At 48.2% G+C, this 22,026-nt stretch overlaps 1 protein-coding gene and 1 long non-coding RNA gene across 2 annotated transcripts in view; one reads left to right on the top strand and one right to left on the bottom strand.

The window, feature by feature from the left end:
• Positions 1-22,026, bottom strand: part of TG (thyroglobulin) — a 235,284-nt gene that overhangs the window by 160,315 nt on the left and 52,943 nt on the right. The window contains exons 24-28 of the mRNA XM_086337437.1: positions 21,558-21,673; positions 19,729-19,837; positions 14,386-14,577; positions 9,899-10,063; positions 446-511 (exon numbers count right to left, since the gene is read on the bottom strand). Of these exons, the coding sequence (XP_086193563.1) occupies positions 446-511; positions 9,899-10,063; positions 14,386-14,577; positions 19,729-19,837; positions 21,558-21,673 (648 nt within the window). The remainder of the gene's footprint in view (positions 1-445; positions 512-9,898; positions 10,064-14,385; positions 14,578-19,728; positions 19,838-21,557; positions 21,674-22,026) is intronic.
• On the top strand, positions 19,873-21,624 carry LOC147359692 (uncharacterized). The gene is made up of 3 exons (XR_015141155.1): positions 19,873-20,005; positions 21,167-21,226; positions 21,479-21,624. It is a non-coding gene; the product is annotated as an uncharacterized LOC147359692 (long non-coding RNA).

The raw sequence follows: 22,026 nt of genomic DNA, 5'->3' as shown, positions 1-22,026 counted from the left end.
GAGTTTATGAACATTGACCAAGTGCCTACTCAGAGCCAGGGACTGTGAAAGGCATGTGGGGCAAGTCTAACGTGATGAGAGAGATGACCGAGCCCCCAGGAGGGAGGTGCCTGGGTCTGAGCCCCCAGGAGAAAGGCCTCCTGTAGGGTGTGGTCCTCAGAGCCCCCATCCTACTGACAGGGACACCTTGTGGTCAGTGCACTTGATCTCACAGGACCCAGTGCTTACTCCATCCCTCCTTGGCTTTCCACACTTTCCATTTTTGTTTTACACTTTGGTGTCTGATGAGAATTGAGGCCCTTCTCTCCACACAGGGTACTCACTTGGACAGTAAATCTCTACATTTTCTTTCTGGGGAGCAGAGTGCCCCATGAATGAGAAGTAGGGCCACATGGCCTCCTGTGATGGGTGTCCTGCTCACCACCCTCCCCACCACAGAGCTCACCTTTCCAGAGATAGACCTGCTGGAAGCTGGTCAAGGTGTCCTGGGTTCCTTCCAGAGGGGTCAGACCTGCAAAGAAGATGTTTATTTGTATGAGCTCGAGTGTTCATTGTGCTTGCTCCTACTAGGGACTCACCATGACCACAACTGCCTCACCACCCTAACACTGAGGCCCCTCCTGAGCCTGACACTGTTTCCCATACAAGGTGCATCCCGAAGTCTTCTTGGAGCTCTCTTCTAGCCGCTAGTACAAAATCAAAGCTGACCAGAGTATAGCTGCTAGCATAACTGACGCCATCTTGGGCCCATGCAGTTCCTCCTATTCTTCCACTGAAGCCTAGAACTGTCCAGGGTGGTAAATCACTTCTCTGTCATCAAGGGCTTTGTAGTTAACACATAGTGTTTAACAATTGTTGGGCTTCCTAGGTGGCTCTGGTGGCAGAATCTGCCTGCCAATGTAGGAGACGCAGGTTTGATTCCTAGGTCAGAAAGATCCCCTAGAGGAGGAAAATGGCAATCCACTCTAGTATTCTTGCCTGAAAAATTCTGTGGACAAGAGGAGCCTGGAGGACTATACAGTTCATGGGGTTGCAAAGAGTCGGACATGACTGAGCAGCTGAACACACACACGACTGTTAGGTCCAGGTGGCCTCCGTGCTCTGGTAGCCCCCAAACAATGACAAAGACCTTGGCTGATGTATTCCCAGCACCCATGAGACTAGCTACCATTCATAAACCTTGACTTAGGAATGCGTGCCTTGTTCCCAAGCACATACCTCTCTTTGCTTTTGTTGTTCAGTCAGTCTCTCAGTCGTGTCTGACTCTTTGTGACCCTATGGACTATAGCCCACCCAGGCTCCTCTGTCCATGGGATTCCCACAGCAAGAATATTGCAGTGGGCTGCCAATTCCTTGTCCAGGGGATCTTCCTGGGCCAGGAATTGAACCCGAGTCTCCTGTATAGGCAAGCAGATTCTTTACCACTGAGCCACCAAGGACATACTCCTACATGTGTATGTGTACTCAGTCGTGTCCAACTCTTTGGGACCCTAGATTAATTATAAATCATCCCAGGGGCTCCTCAACAGTGCAGAGTGTAGCTACTAATGGTTCTAGATCACTGATGTTGGATCCCCATCCAACCCTCTGAGTAAGTTACCCTGTAATAAATTGACCCATTGATCATTTGGAGCTGCCTGCCTCATTTCCCACTGTCAAGGTACCTTCTCAGTTCAGTGGGCACTTTTCCTTCCCTCTGTCCTCACCAGACCCCACGTGTCTTTCTTAGGGCACCAAGGGGACTACAAGGGGAAGGGTCATGGTGCTGTGACACTTAGCATCACTTAAGGAACTGTGGATTGGCTTAAAGAGACCAGAACTTAGAGTCAACAGTTGTATTAATTTTCCATTTCACTTAAGTCCTCTGAGACTCTCACCTCATTGGCAACCGGGGATGGTATTTGTGAGGCCAAGAATTTCTATCTTCAGTCTCATGCTTGACCATAATTTTCCAGCTCCTTAAATATACTTCCGGAGGCTGATAATTGAGCCTTATTTCTCTTTTTCTCACCAACATCTAGCATAACCCCTGGTATAGAACCAGTGTTCAGCACATTCATGAACACGAAGAGGAATGAGTAAGGAAAACAAAGCAGTCAGTGGTTTTCAGAGTCCACCAAGTGAACACAGAGCCTCACTGCACAAGCACAAGAAGGCTGGCTGTGAAACTAGTCTTCCTACTGCGAACTTCTGATCCTGCAATCCATTCCTCAAAGCCTCTCCAGTTCTGTATTGTTGATGGTGAGAAGGTACAGAGAACAGAAGCAAACACGATTCCTCCTTTTCCTGGCTAATGGTTTAGATTGCCCAGACATCATTCCATGCCTTCCACAAGAACTGAGTTAAAACTTCCCCATTACATAAACAGGCCTGCAGACTCTGATGCATGTAATCTGCTCTCTCTGTAATCAAGGCTGCAGGAATACACACACATTTAGAATGGTGGCAGTTTGGCATGGAGCCTGATTCTTGAGGGTTGGTGGGTGTCATGTGATCTTAATTGACTTCAAGCCACTTCTGCAGAGATCCTGTGCTGCATCTGGGGTGGTTAGCTTGACTCTAAAAACCTGGAAGTGTTGTTGTTCAGTTGCTAAGTCAAGTCCAACTCTTTGCAACCCCATGGACTGCAGCATGTCAGGCTTCCCTGTTTTTCACTATCTCCTGGAGTTTGCTCAGATTCATGTCCACTGAGTCAGTGATGCCATCCAACCATTTCATCCTGTCACTTCCTTCCCCTCCTGCTGTCAATCTTTCCCAGCATCAAGGCCTTTTCCAATGAGTTAGCTCTTCATATCAGGTGGCCAAAGCATTGGAGCTTCAGCTTCAGTCCTTCCAATGAATATTCAGGGTTGATTTTCTTTAGGATTGACCGAACTGAGGGTGGGCAGGTTCCTAAACTGGAAAGCCCAGGTTTCAGAGTCTACCTTTTACTGGCCATTTTCTCTTCTCTGTGTTATTCTCCCTCAACGTCTCTACTGCTATTCCTTGTCCTTCCTACATAAACTACACTCCTGAACGCTGGTCCCAGGCTCTGCTTGGTGCTAATGACGGCTACTGTAAAGAACTAACAGGGCCATCCCATGTGTAGGTATCCACCACACATCCACTCCAGAGCCACCCAGTGATAACAGGGCCATGTGAGTTCCTCCCTCTCAGCCCCAGCATCCCAGGAAAATGATAATCACTTATACAAAACAGAATCCCATGAAGAGAATGCCAGCCAGTGAGCTGAGCCTCACCATGAACCAACAACATGAAGCTTTGGGATTATAGAACAAACCCAGGAGTACTTCTGCCAAGATCTATTTTTCCCATCAAATTCTTAATCCCTATGGGTATTAAAGAATGTTTAATCTATTTTTTTATATTCATTTGCACTACAAGATATTGTCAGAAATGAGACAGAGCTTAGAGATTACTAAGCCTTTTTTCTTAGAAACAAGATCAGTCTAGCCAACACCAAATAGTTGAAAACATCCAGAGATGTCCATTGGAAATTTAGGAGAGGCAGACTCAAAAGCCTCTTGATGAAAGTTAAAGTGGAGAGTGAAAAAGTTGGCTTAAAGCTCAACATTCAGAAAACTAAGATCATGGCATCTGGTCCCATCACTTCATGGGAAATAGATGGGGAAACAGTGGAAACAGTGTCAGACTTTATTTTGGGGGGCTCCAAAATCACTGCAGATGGTGACTGCAGCCATGAAATTAAAAGCCGTTTACTCCTTGGAAGAAAAGTTATGACCAACCTAGATAGCATATTCAAAAGCAGAGACATTACTTTGCCAACAAAGGTCCATCTAGTCAAGGCTATGGTTTTTCCAGTAGTCATGTATGGATGTGAAAGTTGGACTGTGAAGAAACCTGAGTGCTGAAGAATTGATGCTTTTGAACTGTGGTGTTGGAGACGACTCTTGAGAGTCCCTTGGACTGCAAGGAGATCCAACCAGTCCATTCTAAAGGAGATCAGTCCTGGGTGTTCTTTGGAAGGAATGATGCTAAAGCTGAAACTCCAGTACTTTGGCCACCTCATGCAAAGAGCTGACTCATTGGAAAAGACCCTGATGCTGGGAGGGATTGGGAGCAGGAGGAGAAGGGGACGACAGAGGATGAGATGGCTGGATGGCATCGCTGACTCGATGGATGTGAGTGTGAGTGAACTCCTGGAGTTGGTGATGGACAGGGAGGCCTGGTGTGCTGCAATTCATGGGGTCGCAAAGAGTCAGACATGACTGAGCGACTGAACTGAGACTCTGAGTGGATTCCTCTACTGAGACACATGTCAACCCAGGCACAAAGGTTATAGAGAAAGCTGGTGACAGGAAAGAGAAACCTCACAGCCAGTGAAAAGTGCCAATAAGATGGCTTCCAGGTGATTCATGGGTTGTTTGTTTGGAGATATATTTGTTTGTTCTGATCAGAAGTCTACCCTAAACTCCTCTGGAGTGAGAAAGGGTTGGTTGGCTTAACAGAAGAGGAGACACGTCCCTCAGCGCTCTCCCAAATGAGCCTACTCACAAAATTCTCCTTCCTCTGTTTTGCTACCTTTTACATCATCCGAGTAGGTGGGGGGTCTGGGAAATGGTTCTTGAGAATTTACTTTGAAAGTCTACAGTGATTCCTCACTTGGAAATGCCATACCTATTGTGTATTGATGTCTGGATGAAAATTCAATTTTAATACCCTGTTTCATACATACATAAAATTGTGCTATGGTGGTGTGCTTATAGTTGTGCTTATAGTCGCTAAGTTGTGTCCGACTCTTGCAACCCCATGGACTGTAGCCCTCCAGCCTCCTCTGTCCATGGGATTTCCCAGGCAAGAATACCGAGTGGGTTGCCATTTCCTTCTCCAGGGGATCTTCCCAACCCAGGGATCAAACCCGAGTCCCCTGCATTGGCAAGCAGTCTCCTGCATTGCAGGCAAACTCTTTACTGACTGAGCCACCAGGGAAGCCCAAAATTGTGCTACAGAACATTTAAAAAAAATAGTAAAGACATGATGCTAAGGGGGATTCTGTGTCCAGTGATCTGTCATCAGTCCATACGATGGGCAAATAGGAAGCCCACTACAGTTTAATAATGCCCCTATCGGTCACCCCAACTAGCCTGTGAGTCCCTTGAGAGCAGAAACCACTCTCCCCATCTCAGTGATCCAACTGCCTGGCTGGGCTCCTCACAGCCAGCTGCTTCTCAGGACGAGAGGCAGATGGGTGAGCTCAGCAACTCCCCTCCCACGCTGTCCTGCACCCCCCACTCAGCACAGCAGCGCACGCTCGACCCTCCACCTCTCCTGCACCTTTTGTTCCCTTTCCCCCACAGTCCTTCAAAATCTTGAAGGAGAACATGCTGGTAGCTGAGATTCATCACCCAATGACTGCAGTGCAGCAGCCCCAGAGAGACGGCCAGGCAGCAAAATTTTCTGTTACCAGACTCCTTAGTTTGCTGCTGTCATAGGAAGATCCCTCTGAGGCACTTTCTGCTTCCAGCCAAGGAGATGCAGGACCATCTCAGCAGACAGTGGGTGCCGCCCCTGATGACTCTGATCCCTGAAGCTGGAGTTGAAGCCCTAGCCATGGCAATTAATGCAAAGATAGCTTCTTGAAATGTGACACGTCACAGCTTTGAAGCTCACTCCCATGAGCAAAAGTGTGATACAACCTCACAGTTCTGCCCCAGGTGGCCTCGGTCTCACCAGACTGTCAAACACGGATCAACTGAGCTGATGGAAAATGCTTTGTAAAATGCAACACGGATACTGACGTGCTTGCTATTTGAATTTAGGGTGTTCCATTCACTAATGCTTTCTAAGTAAATGCTCATTTTGCATGAACCAAATCACCTGCCAAAGCAGGTCCTCAGCGTACCTGTGAGCTGACCGACGAGACTGGACGTCCGAACCGGACATCGGACATCCTGCAGAGCGCCTCTGTTGGATGTGCGGGTCGGGGACCAGGGACTTGGGGTTCAGAAAACTACACCTTAAACTTCAGCCTGTAGTGCATGTTAGCAATCCTCGTTCGATGGGAATTTTCTGGGAAGAATACTGGAGTCGGTAGCTATTTCCTCCTCCAGGGGATCTTCCTGAAACAGGAATCAAACCCCATTTTCCTGCGTCTGCTGCATTGGCAGGAGGATTCTTTACCACTGAGCCACCTGGGAAGCCCTGCTTCATTGTATAAGATATTAAAAAGCACACCCCTATTTTGCAGATGAAAACCCTGAGGTTCTGGGTTGGGGGGTTAGATGATTTGAACAAGGTTATGGAACTGGTCAGGGAGGAGGAAGCAGGATTCAGTTGCAACGTTTTCAATGCAAACCACTGCTCCAGCATCTCCAGTATCTACCCAGTGCCCATCTGGGCAGTACTCCAACGGCTTCACGTGCATTCATCCTAGGATCCTCCCAACCTCCCCAAGCATCAGAAATCACCATAAAACTCATTTTATAATTAGAAAAACCAAGACACAGAGAGATCATACAATGAGTAAGCATTCACTTTGGGATTTTCCTCCCGAGGTCTGATTCCAGAGTCTGTATTTTAATGAGCATCTAGCCATTTGTTAAATGGAAGGAAGAGGTTGACCCTCAACCACCCCTGAGATGAATAGAGTTCCTCTTCATTGCCCCTACCCCCTCTCATGTTCTCCCAATCCAGTCTATACTGTCTCCATCAGCTGTTCAGATATCTGGAATTCTCACTCCTCTTTCCTTTCATCAATATCTGCCATTAGGAACGGGTTTTTTTCAGCTATTCGCACTTTAGTAAGAATTTTAATCCCTATGTTTATCTTCTCAGGGGTTAATTGTACTTGAGGCTGACTTCCTATTGTGGAAAGGAAGGATCTGTGCCCTACAGTTCCCAACTGGAGGTGACCTCCAAATCACTCTGTGTACAAAGCAACCTTCAATCTGGAACATCACGAATATGACTGAGGCTGTCTGAAACTTGCAGCAAAGGGTTCCCTTCATAAAGCTCCGCCTGGACCCCAAGATATACACCCAGGGCCCCGGAAAAAAACTTCAGAAGTAATCACTCCGTCTCAGGGAGGCCAGACAAGGGCACAGTCTTCACTTCTTGGGCATGGACCAAGCACACGCTCTGTGTTAAGCAATTCACTCTGGATTTATTGCCCACGAATGGATCATATGTCTTTCTTCAAATGCTCGTTTTCACCCTGGGTTACCTCTCAGAATAACGGATCCCATATGTTTACTTTCCATCATAGAAATAAACCATTTTATTTCATTTACCACAAAAGAAATGAATCCTCATGGAATTCCACCAAATTCTGTAATATTGTTTTTCCAGGCTTTGGTAGATAGGCATTCCACAGGTCCTGTGTGCACTCTCTGTGCCGGGTCTTATGTTCCATAGTGTGAATCCAGAAGTTCATAAGACACAGAGCTTGTTATACACTATATAATAAGTCTAGTTCTTAAAATGTAACCAAAAATGACAGATTTTTTAATGATATCATGTAACATTAATAGTGCGTCAAATACGCTACTAAGTTCTACATGGGTATCATCTGAAACTACGATATAAGGAAGCAGTTAAGAAAGTCACTTTGGAGGCCTTTGGAGGCAGAATGCCTGGTTTCAGGTCCCAACCCTTCTACTTACAAGCTCGGAGACCCTGGGAAGCCCTCACTGGTTTGCCTCAGTGTCTACAGCTGTAAAATGGGAACAATGGGAACACTCTGCCTCCCCCAAAGCACCGTGTTAAGGATCCGTGAGTTAGAACAGGTCGAGACCTTGGAGCAGGGCCTGGCTCTTAGTAAGCATGATGGAAGACGTTTCTATGACTACTGTTATTGTCTACCCTCTCCTTTCATCTTCACAGCAACCCAGTGAGTAAGGAGCTGTCATTACCCCATTAGCAACCAGACCTGCAGACATGTACTGGCTAGCTCAAGCCCACACAGCTGGTGTCCAAAACCGTAATTCAACACCACAGGGCAAACTCTCAGCTGGGCCAGGGAGGGCAGCTTCCAGACAAAGGCTCAGTTTCAGTGCATTGCCCTGCCTTGCACTTCCTAAAAAACCAACACATGAATCACGCTCGAAGCTCCACAGAGGAGGAAGGGATAAGCTCTGTGGGTAGTCAGGGAGGGCTCTTGGAGGAGGTAACCTTGAGCTCACTGCCATTAGAGTCCAAGAGCTACAGCACATTGAGAAGCAGAGCATGGAAACTTCTCCATGCTCTGCAGAAGGCAGGACCTGGTCTCTGCCAGCCCTTAGAGGACCACTTCCAGGGGATCTCACGGCTCTTTTGACAGGCCAGCCCCCTCCCTCCTCTTTCTGGCTGACACCAGCGTGTGCTTTCGCCCCCTCTACTCAGAGGGTGGACTGGAACCATGGGGTCCAGTTCTGACATTCAAGGGCTGGCAGATAAATACAGGAGAGAGGAGATAAGATGGAGCCAGGCTACCTTCGACCTCACACTGGATCTGAAGAGGTAAGTGAACAACTGGGCCCTTTAAACTCAATCTCTCAAGGTCAGAAGAGAACTTCCAGGTCACCTACTCAGAGCTCCTCAGACTTAGTGTATGTGGCATCATCAGACAGCCTGTTAGAGTGGATCCCTGGGGGTTTAGGGAGAGGCCTGAGAACACGTATCTCTCCTGATCCCCCAGTGATGCTGAGCCTGCCTGCTGGTCCTGACCACACTGAGGCACACTGGTGTGGTCCATCCTGACTCAGGACAGAGCGGTCTCAGCCCCTCCCAGGTAGACATCTGCAGGTGGAGGTTGCCCAGGGTCAGGGGAGGCAGAGACAGCTGACTGCCTGCTGGGGCTGCAGGTGCTAACGCTCCTCCCTGTAAAATGAGAGGTGGGGCATATGATATCAGGGTGACCTTTAGATCCAACAATTACACGCTTGAGGAAAAGGTTGGAAGAGCTTCTCAAAGACAAAAGACCAAGGAGCCAGCTCAAGGGTTATTTCCATCAGTTGAGCCCAGGTCAGGGGCCCCGCAGTTCCTCGTGCCACTCTAACTAGGCTGGGAGGTGTGATGGTTACTGCCTGGAATTCCTTAACTGTCAGAGGGGGAGATATGCCCAGGGGGGCACTCATTTGGGAGACAGATTGCATTTTGGGCTCCAGTTCTTCCAGTTCCAGTTGGCCCCCTTGGATCCACACATTTTACACAGGACTCTACAGTCGCTCCCGCTAAAGAATGGAGTGTTTCCCCAGCCCTGACTTCAGGTCAGGCCAGCGTAATGAGGTCTTGGTGACAGTGTCAGACCCAAGTCTCAACCTTCAGTGGCCTGGCTTCTTTTCCCTGTTCTCTCCCTCTCCTGGGACTTCCCAGGCGGCACTAGTGGTAAAGAACCCGCCTGCCAGTGCAGGAGACACAGGAGATGTGGGTTGGATCCCTGGGTTGGGAAGACCCCCAGGAGGAGGGCAGCCCACTCCAGGATTCTTGCCTGGAGCATCCCATGGACAGAGGAGCCTGGTGGGCTACAGTCCATTCACAAAGAGTCAGACACGACTGAAGTCACTTAGCACGCACGCACGCTCCCATTTCTGCCCACAAGAGAATAAGCTCATCTAGAAGACGAGGCACTGAAGCAGGGCCAGGCCACCGCCATCAAGTCCAAACAACATCATCCAACTGCCAAGCGACCCCAGGATGTAAGCAAGCCTGGCCAAGGTCAGCACAGCCATCCCACTGAGCCTGCCTGAGCCAACCTGAGGCCCCAGAGCTGCACCACGCTTCTCACAGAGCACTGCTGAGATGCTCTCTGGTTGTTTTTTATGCAGCATTTTGGGACAAATTCTTTTCAGAAGGGTAAATTCCTCAGGGTACAGAGAGGGCTCCCAGCAGAGAAGCAGACCTTGCTGGTGAGCACAGATCACTGTGAAGGAATGCACCCGGGGTGAAGGCAGATACTTACCCCTGATCTCCTGTCCTCCCAGACGCAGCGTCGCCTGGCGGCTATCCTGGTCGTAGGTCACTCCGGGACAGGAAGCATTAGCCTGGGCTTCTGCAGGGTCCCTCCAGTCTCTAACATGGCACAGCAGGACATCGGGGGAGCTCAGCAACCCACAGAGGAGGGGACCTGCAGAGTTTCAAGACGGAGGAGAGGTGGGTGTGATGGGGACCAAGCAGGGGCCCCTTGGAGATGCACGTCTGTGCCCTGAGAAGCTCGTAGGATGCAGGCAGGGAACCAGTCCTCAGGAATGGACACAGGAATTCAGGAGCCTGCTTTTGACTTGGCCCATCCTTCCCCGATCGTCCTGTGGTTGTCTTACCAGACAAGTCCAGAGAGGAGGGCCACCACTCCCTCCTCACGGGATCAGCAGCAGTGACACCTCTGATATGACCAGGGCTCCTAATGCCAGCGTCCTCTGTCTCCACTTTCCAGATTTTTGAGGCTTCAGGGAAATAAACAGTGGCCCCCACCACCACCATTTCTCATTCTCTCTGTGTCTCTCTCTCCCACACACACAATCAATCTTGAGAGCTCAGGATTATTTTTTTTAATGTATTTATTATTGTTATTATTCTGGCCGCACCATGCAGCGTGTGGGGTCTCAGTTTCCTGACCAGGCATTGACTCTACACAGCCAGCATTGGAAAGCAGAGTCTTAACCACTGGACCGGCAAGGAAGTCCAAGGAAGGAGTATTTAGAGTCAAAGTACTGCTGCTGCTGCTGCTGCTAAGTCACTTCAGTCGTGTCCAACTCTGTGCGACCCCAAAGACGGCAGCCCACCAGGCTCCCCCATCCCTGGGATTCTCCAGGCATGAACCGGAGCGGGTTGCCATTTCCTTCTCCAGTGCATGAAAGTGAAAAGTGAAAGCGAAGTCGCTCAGTCGTGTCTGACTGTTAGCCACCCCATGGACTGCAGCCCACCAGGCTCTTCCATCCATGGGATTTTCCAGGCAAGAGTATTGGAAATAGTTCTGTCAAAGCACAGAACTATTAAAATCCAGGAGCTGTACACTCATGGCACAAGCCTTCCTGGTAGGAAATGAACTCCTCGTCTCCGGGTGGACGCAAGCCAAGGCTGAGCACCCATGTCCCTGGGATGCATAGAGAGGATCCATTACGAGATTTGGCAGTTGGAAAGCATTGGACCACTTTGTCTTGAATATATCTTCTAACTCTGAATCTTAAAAAAGCTGCCCCAATGTTATGACTTTATTTAGTAGCAGAAAGACCTACCTGTCCCCTAACTGAATTTGATAGTGATTTTAGTTAGATCAATAAAGGTAAATCAAATGTTGGGATGCCTGTGACATGTCAGCCACCATGGTCAATGTTTTAAGAATATTAATTCCCTTAATTTTTATTATTTTTTATCTTCTTCTCCAGATGAGGAAATTAAGCCTCATGTAAGTACATTGTTTAAGTTTATTGAGATTTAGAAATTAAGTAATTTATATACCAAATGAATTTATATACTATATACCAATTTATATAATTTATATACCATATACACCATTGCATGGTGTATAATTTAAACCATATACACCATTACATGGTATACAATTTATACCATACATACCATTATTTGGTATATAATTTATATACCATATACCCATTTGGATACATAACCCTGTTAGGTAGTACAGTTGTTCAGATTCTCCTGGGGGGAAAAAAATGGAAATTCACCACTTCACATCTCCTATCCCCTCCATTATCCTAATTTATGTCCAAATGCAGATACACTTCAAACTTCTCTCACCAAAATAGATGACTCACCAATGTCCGGCTTATAAATTTGACATTTTGTTCTCTCTTGTCCCACTTTTAACTGAGTAGCTAAAAATCACCATCACCGTTACTATCAACAGCATCTCGGTGGTGAATGTTTACCTCAGAGACCCACTAACTCACTCGGTGGTTCTTAAACCGCTTAGACCATCATATCAAAGTCACAGAAAGGGCTTTGAAAATGCTTGTTCCTCAGCACCAACCACAGAGGTGCTGACTCGACAGTCTGTGGAGGTCAGTGGAGGTGGGCTGCACTTGGGAACAAGCCCTTGTGAACAGCACCATCCGTGATGTTAGTGAACGCACAGCTGAATCCCAGAATCCCTGGGCTGGTGAGGCTGCTTCATCTCACAGATGGGGCAACAGAGGCCCGGAAAGGGAGGCTGGTTCGTCCCAGCTGGAGCACGGGGCAGCAGGGAAGCATAAGAGCCTGAGGAGAGCCCAGAGGAACCTGAGCTCTGTGGCTGCCCGTCTCATAAACCTAGAACGAGAATCATGGACTTAAACAGGAGGCAGGCCGTGTCTTCCCTCCGCCTCTCAGAGCTGGGAAGAGAAACGCAGGCTGCTTTCTTCTTTAACTAGCATTCAGTGAGCACTGTGGGTGTCTGAGAGGTGGGCGCCGGCTGGAGATTTGAAATCACTTTGCTGATCCTGCAGGTCGGCTTCCGTTACGATGCCAGGAGCCTCAGACCCTACAAGTGTCGCTGAACCCCACTTCCCAGTGGCTTCAGCTACTTGTCGAGGTACAAGGAGGCTCATGAATGTAGGTCTGGAGTCTCATGAGTTGTCACTACTAATTCTCAGCGGAAACAAAGCCATTTCAGGGTGGGAGGTTGGCGGGGGTGGGAGTCTTGCCGGGGAGGAGGGGACAAGGGAGAAGGGAGACTCTTCCAGAAATTAAGTGCCTTCCCAGACGGCAGGAAGAGGATTCTGCTCCTGGTCACGAGCAGATCCAGCCAAAGCTTCACAAGTTAAAATTCCAGGTCCGCCCATCAGACAAGACTGGGAAACATATCTGCCTGCTGGTTGATGTGTGTCTTGAAGAAAAGCTTAACTTGCAGCATTTCGAGGTCACTGTTCAAACCCACATAATTCACAGATCAGGGTTACACTGGAGGGGAAGGCGCGTAAGCTGCTAGCCAGAAACGTCATGGAAAATAAAGGATCGTGTGGGCTTATGGCTCCATGGAACAAAATAATTATTCTGTATATGATCCTAAGGAAAATGAAATCAACATTTCCAACTTGAAAAACCCTATGGTCTGGTGAGTAATTGGACATCTGGGGAAATTGTGGTGTCCTCAGAAAAAACATTTAGTTTAAAGAAGGCAAAAGTCATCCTGGATTTGAATTGCAGGGTTTCTAAATATAGGCTGATATAGAGACATATACAGACACACCTCATAGCTATTGCGGGTCTGGCTCCAGACCACCACAATAAAGTGAATATTGCAATAAAGTGAATGAATTTTTGGTTTCCCAGTGCATATAAAAGTTATGTTCACTTTGTTCTGTAGTTTACTAAGTGTGCAATAACATTACGTCTAAAAAAACAAAGTGCGTACCTTACTTTAAAAGTACTTTAATATGCTAACCATCATCTGAGTCTTCAGTGAGCTGTAATCTTTTCACAATAGTAACATCAAAGATCGCTGATCACAGATCACCATAACAACCGTAATAATAATGAAAGAACCTGACATATTTCAAGAATTACCAAAATGTGACATAGAGACCGAAAGTGAGCAAAAGCTGCTGGAAAAATGGCACTGATAGATTAGCTTGAAGCAGGTTTGCCATAAACCTTCCATTTGTAAAAAACACAGCATCTGCAAAAGCACAACTAAGAGAAGTACAATAAAACGAGGTGTGCCTGTGCACACGCATCTCTAAACACCGCATGCGTGCATGTGTGCTCAGTCACTAAGTCATGTCCAGCTCTTTTGTGACCTCGTGGACTGTAGCCCACGAGGCTTCTCTGTCCATGGGATTCTCCAGGAAAGAATACTGGAGTGGGTTGCCATTTCTTCCTCCAGGGGATCTTCCTGACTCAGGGATCAAACTCACATCTCTTGGGTCTCCCACACTGGCAGGCAGATTCTTTACCTGCCGAGCCACCTGGGAAGCCCTCTAAACACTACCCAGCCCGCAAAGCCTGGACTAAGTTTCTCCTCTTCTAGACAGCCCTCCCTGACCATCAAGTCCCCTTGGCATCTTCCTCCTTTGCGGTTAAGTCTCCCAAGGCCTCAGACACTCATGTCGCCTTCTGTATCAAGCCTGCTACACAGCAGAGCTCCACACACACTTGGATGTGTCATAACCTGGGTGACCAGGAGCAGCTGGTTTAAATTCTCTGAGCCTCAGTTTCTCAGTTTGTAAAAATGGTGCTGGAAATACTTCCCCTGAAAACAGCAGCAAGAAGAAACGTGGTGTTGCCATGTGAAGCGGCCAACACAGTACGTGACCTGTTGGAAGGGTCACAATTGTCCCTCATTTTGTAAATATCACTTTCTAAATGACAGTGGTCCCCTCATGCCTGCTGCTCCCTACAGCATTCCCCATGCTGTGCATACTGGCTTTGGCAACCCCATGCCTTCCTCAAATTTTACAGACCACAGGTCATGGAAGAGGGAGGAGGCTCTGGCCCTCACTGTCACCTTACCTCCTTGGACCTGCATGAGGATGAAGCCATCGCAACAGGAATCACGTTCACAGGCGAGAAGACAGAAGAGATGGACCTCGGCCAGACTGGCTCCTGAGGCTGAGAAGGTGACGGGGCTGTACATTCCAGAGAGTGCACTTTGGAAACCAGTTTGTTCAAATCTTTTCTGACCTGTGATGGTGAACTCTTGGCCTGGGAGAAAAGCAGAAAGATAAACTTTTTTGAGCTCTAAAAGGAATGCAGACTGTGCTGGTCAAACAACAGTGGACCCTCTGACCACAACAGGTACAGAGTTCAGTCCAGAGAGATGCCCTCTGTGTCATAAAACCCCTGGACCTCCCGTGTGTGCAGAGCATGGAGATGTGACCCCAAGACCCGGACAAATGCCTGTCACACCTTGGAGGGTCTGCAGGGGAGATGTGGAGAACGGGCATTTATTATGGTTTTATCACCAGTAAATATCTTTTGAGCTCTAACGGTATACACAAACACCAGACCACATGCTTTACCCAGACAACCTCATTTCACACTCAGTGCTCTTGAGTTTGGTTCAGCCTGCTCTGCCATCATGAGCGTTTCTGTAACACAATGATTTGAACACGTGGTGCACAGGCAGGTTGGCTGCTGCGATGCTGAGTCACACTGGTTGTTCTGCAGTGTCCCCAGCGTGTCCCTGCCCTGTGCCATCAAACCACAGGCCAATGCGGCACTTACACATGTAGCTAAAGACAGCAAGCTGCAGACACACAGCGCCACGCAATACCCATCAGCCCACGGGCTTCTTCTTGCCTGGGACAGGCCAGTGGCTCTGTCTTCAAAGTGACGACTGCAATTCTCCCTTCTTTGTTCATCTGGCCCTCGTTGCCACAGCTCAGCATCCTCAACCCTTCCCCTCTCCCTCCACCATCAAGCTACCCTGCCCTTCACATTTACAGGAGCATTTCTTTGTGATGGATTCAGGATGTCTTTTTTTTTTTTTTTTAAGTTTTGCTAACATTTTAAATAAGACTACTATTGTTTTTGTCAGTCCTCTGGCTAGAAGTGGCGTGGTTTGGGTTTCTTCTGTCCCTCAGTCTAGTTTTTCCATGAGCTCAGTTATTTTTAGAGCATCCTTTTGCAAATATGAGGGGTTTTAATCAGATATATATATATATATATATATATACACACACACATATATATTTCACTATAGCCAAAATGTCTGTTCTATTATTATATCCATTTTAGATTTGAGGAAAGAGAGCCTTAGCAAGTGAGCAGTCTGGCCTAGGTTTACACAGCTCATTGGTGGCAGAAAAAACACCAGAGCCTGTGCTCTAGGTTACCCTGACCTCCCAGTGGCCTAGCAGGTCAACAGGTCTTAACCAACTCACGCACCTAAAGCTGGGGGAGACCTTACAGCTTAGAGTGCAATCTTCAGAATCAGACAGACCCAAGTGCAAATCTTCGCAGCACCCCAGGCAGGTGAGTTCTTAGGTCCTCAAAACCTCAGCTTTTCCTCCTGTAACCAGGCATGTAACCCTCGCAGATGATGCTGAGTGGATGAAAAGATAGACTGGACATTAAAGGGCTGAGCCATGAACCTGGCCCTTAGCTGACACTCAGCAGATATATTACAGGTGTCCAAAAAAGCCAGCATCTTTTCCTCCAAGCCCTGGATCACTCAGCCCCTGCTGCCTGACTGCCCTCTAACTGTGCCAGGCCCATCCTGCACCAAAGCCCAGCTTAACTTAAAGAGCCCATGTCCCAGCTTTATTGAGTTAGAATTCACCTCTCACCCTCGATCTCTCTTACACTCTGTCTGTGCCTCTACTAAGGCTCTGCCATCCTTCACCCAGCGGTTAAGCCACTTGGGACAGCAGCTGCTCCCACACCAGCTGTGATTCCTGGACCCAGTCCTGCTGTCAGAGGCAGGAGTTGCCAGCCGTGTGTGACTCCTTGAATATCAATTCCAGTTCATCAGAGTCCTGTTGCAATAGCCACATTCCAAGTGCCCAGTGGCCACGCGGCTACCGGCTGTCATGTTGGACAGCAGAGACTTATGGAACATTTCCACGCCTGCAGAGAATGCTGCCCGGACAGTAGGGCCACGTCTCAGCTCACAGGGTATCCTCCACACAGCTCTGCACAGAGGACCTCCTGCCCTGAAATGTGGACACGTGGGCGCCTCCTCATCCTTCGTTCGGACATCCCCCTTCTCTGAAGTTCCTTCACGGAGCACCCAAAGCAGTTTGTGTCCATTTTTCTTTTCCTTTTTAAATTGTCATAAATTATACATAATGAACAATTTACCATTTTAACCATTTTTAAGTGCACAGTTCAAAGGCAAAAAGGTACATGCACAGGATCTGCAGCATCACCACCATCTACTGCCAGAACATTTTTCATCCTCCCAACTGAAACTCTGTCCCCATCAAATGCTATCTCTGCATCCCACTTCCCCCAGCCCCTAGTAACCATTGTCCCTCTCTCTTCTCCATGAATGTGTCTCTTCTAGGTACCTTACATCCATCTTTACCCCAATGTCCTATTTCATTTTCATCAAAGCACTTATCACCCTCTGAAGTGCTCTTGTTGTTAGATCAATTCCTCTATCAGCTGTGATTCTGATTTTGATCACTGCTGTATCCACAGCACCTGCTGAAGTGCATATCCTACCATGGGCACTGGGTAGACACATATGGGGTCTGCCGTGCTGGGTTCACCCACACGGTGGCCGAGTCTTGAGCAATGGAGCAGGTCTGGGAGATCCTCCCGAGCTGGGGGAGGCAGGGCCTGAAGTCTTGGGTCCCCTGGATGGAGTGTGACCAGATGCTTCCTGTTTCTAGGCTTCCTCTGTGAAACAAGGGCTAGACAATCTCCAAGGAACCCTCAGGCTCTGACCCCCTTTGATTCTGCAAAAGCATGTGGCTCTTCCTCCATGGTCAAGAGCATGGACTTGGGCAGAGCATGGCCCCGAAGGACAAGCAAAATTGTACCATCTTCCAGGTGCCCTAAGCTCCAGCATGTGGATGGACATGCTGACTACCTACTGGGCACCACAGAATTTTCGAGAGACCTTCAGAAACCATGTCCTTTCTACCTCAGCGGTGGCACTGTATTCCCACTTTTACAGAAAGTAAAATAAAGAAGGCATTCCTGATTAAAGAACTAGTAAGTTGGGGGTGAATCTAAACTCAGATCAAATTTACTCCTACCTCCCTTCTCTTTCCATTACACCACGATCCAGAATGGCTGGGTCTGTGCGTTTTCTGCTTGAAAAAATAAAAAGCAAAGCAAAACAAAAAAGGGCAGAAAACAGTTCTGTCCTTGATTTAGTTTGGCAGCAAAGAAGCTTCACAATTTCCCCTGCAATTTTCTTCCAAAGTATAAACTTTCAGGACATGAGGAGAAAAAAAATAACAAACACTTAAAAAGAAATACAAATGCATTTAAAAAAAATGATAAAAGGCCAAAGTAGAGTTTTCAAGAACATTTTTGAGAGGGGTTACTTGTTTTATTTGGGTTTTCTTTTTCAGAAAATGATCTCTGTGCTCTGTCATTTTTCAAAACAGGTAGTAAAAATAATTGGAATAAACACTGGGGCAGAAATTCTAAAACCCTGGCCAGAGATCAGAGAAGACAGAGCCCTGCTGGACTCCATTCTCCCAGGGGAGCTCCCATTTAAGACAGGATGGAGGTATTAGGCTAAAGAAGGACCAGAGGCGAAAGGACACAGTTGCTTGTCCCTGCCGTGGACTGAGTCTGCTCTCGAGGTCAGCTGAGGCACTGGGCCCGGGCTGACCGATCCTCTGCAAATGCCAGCTGCTCACAGAGCAAGTCTGTGGCTGCTGGTGGCCAGGCTGCCTGCCCAGAGCCAAGGACCTAGGGGAGTGACATGCTTGCCACCTTCATTCCAACCCCCTAGCCCTCGCTCAGGCTCCCTGCCCTGTCTTCCTGTCCACAGCCATAGCCTCGGATCTTTGGGAAACCACTGGCAAGAGTGAAAAGGATCGTAGAAACCTCCACTTGCACTTGCTCTTCACCACATGCCTCACACTGTTTAAAAAGCATCGCATCATTCTGAAACACCCTCTTTCCCACCTCCCAACAACCTCGGTCCACCTGCAACTCCTTTTGACTAATGCAGGCACAGCAGCCGGTGATGCCAAGGAACCTGCCCAAGATCACAGAGCTGGCGGCAGCAGGACCAGGGTCAACCCATCAGGTGGGCTCCAGCCCCTCACCCTTAACCGCGGGAAGCGAGGCCAGGGAGCCCTGACTAGCAAAGGTATCACAGCTCGCGGGCAGAGCCTAGTCATGGCCCGGTGGACAGGGTAGAAATATGCATGCCATAGGATTCTTAGGAGAAGCCCACCGCTCCTCCCACACGTGCTACAGTGACCAAGAAGTGTCGCCCTGTGTGAGGCCACCCCCCTCTGTGAGGCCGCATGGGGGATTCAGACACACTTAGGTTTAAACCCAGATCCCCGATTTCTAGCAATATGTACGACCTTGGGCCACTTTCTTAATCACTTTGAGCCCCAATTTCCTCATCTGTAAAACAGGGATTATGATACCGTTTTCACCTTTCTTCAAGAATCTCTGTGGGGGGAGGAATGAAAGGATGTTTGGGGAAGCGAGACATAAACTATAAATTATGAGATGCCCTTGCTACTCAAAACGCGGTCCATGAACCAGCAGCTTTGGCGCCCCTGAGAAGCTATTTGAAAGGCAGAATCTTGGCCTTACCTTGAGTTACTGAACAAGAATACTGGAGTGGGTTGACATTTCCTACGCCAGGGGATCTTCCCAACCCAGGGATCGAACCTGGGTCTCTTATGTCTCTCGCCTTGGCAGACAGGTTCTTTACAACCAGCGCTACCTGGGACGGCTCAGGGTACTGCGCATGCGCACTACATAGGGAGGCCGTCCTGAGTGCTGGGCGTAGAAAGACAAGTGCGTGGAGGTCTGGACTGCTTGTGAGCTTCCAGGGAGAATAGAGAGGAAAGAGGGTGGGGTGGAGTTCCCTGAGAGGGAGGGTTGGTACAGGCAGCTGCAGGGAGCTCAGGGCCCATGGCCCTACTGGGAATGCCCCCGTATCACAGGCAGACTCATGGGTCTGCACGGGGCACAGGGGTAGACTCAGCTGACTTTGCCTGCAGCTTTTGTGTCTGCTCTGCAACTCAGCCCCTCCCCTGCAGGAGGGCCTCCCCAGTCCCTTGGGGCTGGGGGCAGTGTGGCTCCCCTCTAAACTCGCCCTGTGGGAAAGAAGCTCCAAACGCTGAACACGTGAAGCCAGTGGGCCACCCCGCCACCCCCACCCCCCGCCCCCCTTGCCAGCCATCCAGCTTATCAACCTACCCTTTTTCAAATACACAGCTAGAGGGTCTCCTTCCCTGCTCCTCACTTTCACCTGACACTGAAGACTTCCAAAGCTGGTGGCCTGCGAGGTCCCCAGCGCGTCTTCACTCTGAAGATGGAAAGAAGCTCCATTAAAGTCCTGTGATGTTTAACATAATAATAAGTTCAGCAAACGTTGACCAAACTCTACCCAAAGTTAGGCTCGGGGGCTACAGAGATAAATAAGAGAGGAACCCTCCTCCTTAATTTCTCCCTTTCTACTGGATCGCACAGACAGGTAAGCAGCAAATTCCAGCCAGAGTGTTAGCTGCAAAGATACATGTCATAAAAGAGGAAATAATTACCCCTGAAAAAGGAGTGCTTAATTCTTTGTGTGTGTGTGGAGCGGCTGGGGGGTGGGGGGGCGGAGGATTGTCTCTTGTAACTTCTAAAACAGCTCTATCGGGTAGGTGTTATTGATATGTGCATTTTAAAATAAGGAAACACAGGCTTAAAGAGGATGAGTAGATTGCAAAATCCACACAGCTAATTATGGAGTGGAAGGATAAGAATCCCGGTTGGATTTCATTTCCTAAACACAGCCCTTGGGTGACACTGCCAGTTTAGGTGTTCTGGTGGGAGGGCAATCAGGAACAGTTAATTCTATTGCAAAACAGAAGCTAGAAAATTTTCCCAGAAAAAGTGAATCCAGGCGGGTTCTGATGTATAAATAAGAGTTTGTCAGGTGGAAACAAGAGAAAGGGGATTTTAAGCAGAGGATATGGCAGAGATGGAGACCTGGGATACCACAGGTAAACGTTTTGATTAACTAGGTCCAGTGGTTCTCAGGGACTGTCTATTACAGGGATGGGAGGCAGGTGGTGGGTGGGAGAGAGAGAGAGGCAGGGGCCAGCCTGTGGAAGACCTTGTTTGGCATATGTGGTGAGGATCAGGCGAAGACTCTTTGGCTTGAAAATAAGGAGGTTTGACTTCTGTAAACCGTGGCGTTCTCGTTTGTCTCTGATCTCTGGTCCCAGCGCTCTTGCTGTGTGGGTTTGGTAGGATAAATCTGTATTCATTGTGTCTTGTTTCTAGTACTTTGCCTCCTCCAAAGTTACCCAACTTTGAGTTTCCCAGTTCGATTTTGGGAATTTGGGGAGGGCAGAAGCTCAAACAAAGGCTATTGGAAAGCAATCACTCTCCTTGCTTTTTAGATAAAAATTAAACTCATTGAACGGATGGTGATATGGAGAGGGAAGAAAGGCCTTTAAGCAGGAAACATTCCTGCAGGTGGAAAGGATCTGAGTTTTAGGTCCCAGATTACAGGAGCCCTGATCCCATCTGCTGAAATTGTCGATACCCTACCAGCTTTGACTTATAGAAAGAACAATTTCATGTGGTTCTAATATTGAACTTTTCTTTTCCTTTTTAAAGTTATAATCATGTTTTACTTCTACAGTGAGAAAGAATGCTGGAATCTGGGACTCAGATGGTATCTGGGGCTTTGGACAATGTCCTGGTATGTCCAGTGACCCAAGTTGCCCAATAAGATAAGCTGGTGGGGGACAGAGGGAAGGGGCTCATTACTATGACCCTCTTCTGATGAATCTATCAGGAAGTGATGCTGCTCAGATAAATAGTCCCTATGTCAGCTTCATCCTGAGCCATCACCAGTCCCCTGCAGTTTCAGTTTCCCCAAATCCCATCATTTTGAAGAAATGGAGGTAACATGGAACCACTTATTGCTAATCTCATTCCATCGTCTGCTCAGAGTGGTGTCGATTCAGTGAAGGCATTTCTGACGTAGGACAGACACAAGACAGAGCCTCCATGTGGCTGCCACAACTCACCCGACCGGAAGTCACGCAGGCGATGCTGTCACTTGCCCAAGCATAGAAATCGCAGGACACTTCTGATCCTGCTGTGGACACCGTGAGGAAGCCGCAGGCCTCGTCCAGTGCACAGTCTGCAAGAACCAGGGGACAGTCACCCACCTGTCTCTCAGGTGATACAGAGGAAAGACAGACACAAACGCCTACTCCATGCCCCTCAAACACACACACACACACACAGTAACAATGACTACTTGTGGAGGACTGGAGGATTATGAGAAAATTCTTGTAAAGATGAATGCTCGATATGTGGTATTTGTTATTATTCATCTCTGGCCTCACCCTTGAAATAGACAGCTGCATCTCCTGAGCTGGACTAAATGCTCTACAAAGAACAAATGTCCCTCAGTGCTTCTCCCTTAACATCTGGCAGAGCCTCATTCTTGGCAGGCAGCGGATGCACTATAAACTCAGAACTAAAATTATG

Source organism: Bos grunniens, chromosome 14 (genome assembly GCF_055505025.1).
Source record: "Bos grunniens cultivar Pamir isolate PY7600 chromosome 14, Bosgru_T2T1.0, whole genome shotgun sequence".
In the NCBI taxonomy this organism is placed as follows: Eukaryota; Metazoa; Chordata; class Mammalia; order Artiodactyla; family Bovidae; genus Bos; species Bos grunniens.
Note: the sequence above shows the minus strand (reverse complement) of the source record. Positions and strands in the feature narration are given on the sequence as shown.